The 6,125-nt window shown below is 57.1% G+C and overlaps 1 protein-coding gene across 1 annotated transcript; it reads right to left on the reverse strand.

Moving 5' to 3' along the window:
- Positions 1 to 925: 925 nt before the first annotated feature.
- On the reverse strand, positions 926 to 1,563 carry LOC115531583 (keratin, type II cytoskeletal 2 epidermal-like). Its single transcript, XM_030340935.1, has 2 exons — positions 1,382 to 1,563; positions 926 to 1,339 (listed from the first exon to the last, which is right to left on the reverse strand). Exons 1-2 carry the CDS (start codon positions 1,538 to 1,540, stop codon positions 926 to 928), a joined length of 573 nt encoding a protein of 190 aa, XP_030196795.1. The 5' UTR covers positions 1,541 to 1,563.
- Positions 1,564 to 6,125: the final 4,562 nt, after the last annotated feature.

Consider the following 6,125-nt stretch of genomic DNA (forward strand, 5'->3'; position numbering starts at 1 on the left):
GAGTTAAGACAGTTAGCTCCATCAGGGGCCCCTGTGAGTTAAGACAGTAAGCTCCATCAGGGGCCCCTGTGAGTTAAGACAGTTAGCTCCATCAGGGGCCCCTCTGAGTTAAGACAGTTAGCTCCATCAGGGGCCCCTGTGAGTTAAGACAGTAAGCTCCATCAGGGGACTCTCTGATTGAACAGAATGAGCGACATGTCACCCCCCCCCCCCCCCCCCCCCCCCCCCCCCCCCCCCCCCCCCCCCTGCAAACTAAAGAAGAACGAATCCTTGCGAATTGGAAATGACTTCAGGCCCCCGGGGATTGTACCACCACTGGCGGCCGGAATCATTCAGGTTGATTGATCCGGGAAGAGCGATCAATAGGAAACAGAAACAACGCATCAAGGGCCGGAGAGCGAGGGGGGGCCGGTGGGGTGGGGGGGGAGGTCAGGGATCACGCTGGTGCTGATCGACCGCTACATCAGCAGGGGGTGAGCAGGACTGACCCGGCTGGTCGGCCCCCAGGGGCCCTCCCCTCCTCTGGCTCCTGGTCCTGACCTCATCACCGTCCCCGTCCCCGGGACCCGAACCAAAGGGCTGAGCGTCTGCACCTGGGATCACTGATCCAGAGGTCGAGATTATTGATCCAGAGGTCGTGATTATTGATCCAGAGGTTGTGTAATCCATCCTTCAACGGACACCCCCACCCCCGACCCCCCCCCCACCGTCCATCAACGCCCACGCTGCACCTCCGTCCCCCCCGTCCCTCCAGCCCTAGCCCCGCCCCCTGCCTGGCCCCGCCCCGACCCTGGTCCTCCACCCTCCGGCTCCGCCCCCATCCCGTCCACCCCCCCCCCCCCCCTCGGTCCTACATCAAAGCTCTGGCTCCGCCCTCTGCCCCCCCCACCCCCCCCCCCCCCCCCCCACCCCCCCCCCCACCCCCTCACAGCGTCCCCTGCTCGGAGCAGAAGAAGCCGCCCTCCTTCTTCTCGCGGCGGCGGCGGCGGTGCGCCCGCCAGCAGGCGGCGGCGGTGAGCAGCATGGCGACGCCGGCGCAGAGCAGCGCCACCGACACGACCTTGGTCTGCAGCAGCGTGTTGAAGCTGAAGGTCACGCCGGTGCCCGCCACGCCGATCACCAGCGAGATCACGCCGAACGGGAAGACGCAGCGGTACCACGACTTCTCCGTGCCGCCCGTGGCCTGGGCCAGGCGCTCCAGCGTGTGCAGCGCGGCGGCGGTGGGGGGTCTCAGGCCGCGGTCGCCCGGCATCGCCCCCCGGCCGCCGCCGCCGCCGCCGCCGCCGCCGCCGCCTTCGTCGTCGTCTCCGTCCTCTCCGTCGTCTCCTCCTCCTCCTCGGTTTCCTTCCTCCCCGCCACTCCCTCCCCCTCTTCCTCCTCCTCCTTCTCCTCCGTCGTCGTCCTCGTCGTCGCCCCCTCCTCCCGAGCTGTAGGGGTCCAGGTCCCGGAGACCCGGGTCCCGGGGCGGTCCGTGGTCCACGCAGACCAGGTCGGGGTGGAGGACCGGCGCCGGGAGCTGCCGACCCGAGGAGCAGCCCATGCCCGGGGCCACTGCGCTGGGGCGGGGGGTGGGGGGCGGAGCGCCTGGGGGTGGGAGTCCTGGAGCCCTGCTGGGGGGGGGTGGACGGGGGTGATGCTACCCGGGAGGGGGTGGGGGGTTCCTCGACCACCGTCACTGGTGTCTGCCCTGCTGGGTGGTGGTGTAGTGGGGGGGAGGGGGGGGGGCAGGGGGGAGACAGGAAGATGGGGAGGTGCGGAGGAGGTGATGAAGGATGAGGGGAGAGGGGACAGCAGAGTTACAAGGAGGAGACGGGGGGGGGGAGAGAAACGAGGGCAAACTGTCGACCAGGACCAGATCAAACCACAGAGAAGAAGAAGAGGCGAAAAAGGTGGAATCACCGCCGGAGAATCCACACGGCGAGAGACCAAACACACCCCACACCCCAGACACTTTTCCCGCTAAATTCCCAGATAATCAAACACACTCACCCTGTCTTTCAAATCTCTCCGTCTCCCTCGCGGATGTCTGTGTGTGTGTGTGTGTGTGTGTGTTTGTGTGTGTGCGTGTGGATGCGTGTGCACCTGTGTGTGTTTGTGCGTCTGTGTGTTCCCGCCCCCTCCAGGCGACAGGATTGCGGCGTGCGATGAGAGAGTTTGAGGTGCCGGAGTGTGTTGTGGTTCCCTCCGTCCGCTGGCTGATAACACCGCGCTGGGGGGAGTAGGGAGGAGGGCGCAGGAGCAGCCACTCACAGAGCAGCACAGTGGCATGCCGCAAGCTCATTGGCTGCTTTTGGAAGAGTGACGTCAACCAGGAGAAAAAGAGGGAGAGAGAGAGCAGGGGATGGAGGGAGGGAGAGAGGGAGTGGGAAGGGAGGGAGGGAGGGAGGGAGGGAGGGAGTGGGGAGGGAGGGAGGGAAGGAGGATGGAGGGAGGGAGGGAGGGAGGGAGGGAGGGAGGAGGAGGGAGGGAGGGAGGGAGGGGGGAGGGAGGGAGGATGGATGGAGGGAGGGAGGGAGTGAGGGAGAGAGGGAGGGAGGGAGGGGGGAGGGAGGGAGGGAGGGGAGCACAGAACTGAAAGGGGAGAAGGATGAGGACGGGTCGGGCGTGGGTTGAAAGGTTGTGTGGGGGTGTGTGTGTCTGTGGGGGGGGGCCGGGGTGGGGGGGGGGGAACTGGTCTGTGTCCCCATATTGTGATCCTGTGATATGAATTATTCAGGGGGACGGCGGAGAGGTTTGAGTTGCGGTGGAAAGGCCGGCACTGCAACTTGAGAGAGGAACTCTTTTTTTAATCTGTTCTCTCTCTCTCTCTCTCTCTCTCTCTCTCTCTCTCTCTCTCTCTCTCTCTCTCTCTCTCTCTCTCTCTCTCTCTCTCTCTCTCTTTGTGTCTCACTTCCCCCCCATACACACACCGACTCTCTCTCTTTAATAACACAACAGATCTGAGGAACCCTCTAAGGGGTGTCTAAATATATGCAGTGTTTAAAATTCAATTTTGCCTCACGCACGCTCTCGCACACCGACCCGCCCACAGACACACACACAGGTGCACACATTCATGCACAGACAAGCACACAGACACACACAGACGTACACAGACACACACAGACGCACACAGACACACGTACAGATGCACACAGTCACATATGTGCACTCATGCACAGACACAGACATCGCCTCGCCCACAGACACACACACAGACATACACATGCACTCACGCACGCACAAACACACACACAGACACACATTCACACACCTGCACTCGAGCGCAGACGCACACAGAGAAGCACGTATTCATGCACAGACACACACACATTCACACCTGTGCACTCACGCAGACACTTTGAGCTGTCCTTCAGCGGGCCACGAACCGCCTTCGATATTAAAGTCTTGAATGTTTTCAAGGTACGCAGACAAAGGCAAAGGATCACAACCCACATGCTCGGTCCCAGAGTCTGTTACGCTTGTGTCAGTAAGCTGAGGAAGTCAATGCAAACAACCTTATTACAAGCAGCATAAAATACTATATCACTGCACCCACACACACACACACAAACACACACACACACACACACCCACACACACACACACCCACACACACACACACACACACACACACACACACACACAGTCAGAAACATATAGTTTCCTCTATCTGTTTCCCCCCTCCTCCCTCTCTCTCTCTCTCTCTCTCTCTCTCTCTCTCTCTCCCTCTCTCTCTCCCTCTCTCTCTCTCTCTCCCTCTCTCTACCTATTTGTTGCATGTGGTTTTGTCCTCTCTTTTCCTCTGTCACTCCAATCTGTTCATTATTCTCCGTCCTCTGTCTTCCCTCCTCCCCCCTTGTCTCTCTCCTCTGTTCTCTCTCCCCGCTCTCTTACTACTTCCCTCCTCCCCCACACCAACCATGAGAGAGAGAGAGAGAGAGCGAGAGAGAGAGAGAGAGAGAGAGAGAGAGAGAGAGAGAGAGAGAGAGAGAGAGAGAGAGAGAGAGAGAGAGAGAGAGAGAGAGAGAGAGAGAGAGAGAGAGAGAGAGAGAGAGAGAGAGAGAGAGAGAGCTCCACAACAGAGTTATTAAATATAGAGTACAGCCTAATATGTAAATATGTCACCTGGAGAATAACAGGAACCTAAACGGGAGCTATTTATTCTCACACTACATTCTAGCCCAGGGACAGGGCGCAGACTCAATCAGTAAATCAAAGAGCAATGTGGTGAGACGCAAAGACCGTGAAAAAAGTAGGAGGACTACAGTTTGCCACCATTAACTCAATTACAGAACTAAAAAATTTTTTTCTTGTCCTCCTCCCATAAAAAAACTGCTGTTGAGTTGTGTTCAAACGTCGATGGATTCCAGCCCGTCCCAATAGACAGGGTAAGGGTCAGCAGCTCGCAGGTTACACGTTTCCATACGTGACGGTCACATGGCGGTGGGAACGTCCCGGTGGAAACGCGAAGGGACGTCCCTTCGCCCACCTCGACCCTACGCTAATTGCAGTTTTGTCCCTCAGAGAAAGAAAATCAACTGATTCTCTCTTGAAGGTCAGTCAATGACGTTTGGGGGGGGGGGGGGGGGGGTGAAACACGCGGGAACGTTCCCCAGCTGCTGGATGGAACCTGCAGAACCCAGAACCGGTCACTAGAACGTTTGATTCGGATGCCAGACTCAGGAGTTTTTTCCGCTGTGATGTTTAACTGTAATTAACACAGTAATCCTAATTAAAGACTCATTCGATTATAACAGATTTATGAGATATTACAGAGAGCAGCGTGAGAGTGAAACTAAACTGACTTTTGAATTTGCGACAGAATCGGTCGTGACGGCGAGAAAGATGTTGAGTGGGATACAGCCCAGCAGGCGGGGGGGGGGGGGGGGGGGGGGGGGGGGAGGAAGGAGGAGGAGGAGGAGGAGGAGGAGGAGATGAGCCAGAGGCTAAACATAGAAACCCATCAGAAGAGGAGGGGGAGGGAGGGAGACAGGCAGAGGGACAGGCAGCGAGAGCGAAAGGGCAGCAATGTGATGCGGCGCATTGCCGTGCACCCTGATTGGTTCGTTTCACGGTTTGTAATCGATGACAATGGAGCGCTCTGTGCCGGGGACACGCGTGTAACCAATCACACTTCCATGCCCACGAGCGCACACAGGTGGTTTTACACATGGAATGCACAAACAAATTCACACAAACACATTCACACAAACACACGCCTGCACATGCCAAGGCACAAACATTGGCCGCATGCAATAATGTGAACACACACTGTGTGTAGAATGATGAACAAACACATCCACACAGATGACACATTCACACAGATTCACACACAGACAAACAACCGAGCAACCCCCCTTTCCCCTCAACACACGTCGCACACACACATACCTTCACGGAGACTGAAAGAACCACACACCACCACATCGATCTACGAACACAAACAACTACATCCATAAACAGACAATACGAAGAAAAAAACTATGAATTTGCATTCAAAACAAAGAAGCACTTTGCCAAACATCTGAGTGACGCGGAAAGGAAACATTCTGGGTCACTGCATTGCAATGCACTCCACTGCAATCAGAGATCCAATTCAACGATGTAGCGGGATTATGGCTGGTGAGTTTGAGTTTGTGTACGTGTGTGTGTATGGGTGTGTGTGTGTGCGTTTGTGTGTAAGGATTTGTTTGGGTGTATGTGTATGGTTGTATGCATGGCTATGTATGAGTGTGTGTGTGTGTATGTATGCATGGTCGTGTGTGTGTGTGTGTGTGTGTGTATGGTCGTGTGTGTGTGTGTGTGTCTGTGTGTATGGTTGTGTGTGTGTGTGTGTGTGTGTGTGTATGGTCGTGTGTGTGTGTGTTTGTGTGTGTGTGTTTATGGAAGTTTGTGTGTGTGTGTGTATGGTCGTGTGTGTGTGTGTGTGTGTGTGTGTGTGTGTGTGTGTGTGTGTGTGTGTGTGTGTGTGTGTGTGTGTGTGTGTGTGTGTGTGTGTGTGGTCGGGGGGCAGGTTGCTGTGAGTAAAGGGTTGCCTCTCCTGCCAGTGAACGACCCACACAGACTCACGTCATCGTCAGTTCCGGCCCCTCTGTGTGTCCCCCCCCCCCCCCCCCCCCCCCCCGCGCCACAGGGCGGGGCGA

This window comes from Gadus morhua, chromosome 18 (genome assembly GCF_902167405.1).
Source record: "Gadus morhua chromosome 18, gadMor3.0, whole genome shotgun sequence".
Taxonomy (NCBI): Eukaryota; Metazoa; Chordata; class Actinopteri; order Gadiformes; family Gadidae; genus Gadus; species Gadus morhua.

What these genes read in the sequence shown, in the direction of transcription:
- LOC115531583 (XM_030340935.1), bottom strand. Translation starts at nt 1,540, where the DNA reads ATGGGCTGCTCCTCGGGTCGGCAGCTCCCGGCGCCGGTCCTCCACCCC. An exon ending in ACGACGACGGAGGAGAAGGA is followed by an intron (nt 1,340 to 1,381) that starts GGAGGAGGAAGA and finishes GAGGAAGGAAAC; the next exon opens with CGAGGAGGAGGAGGAGACGA.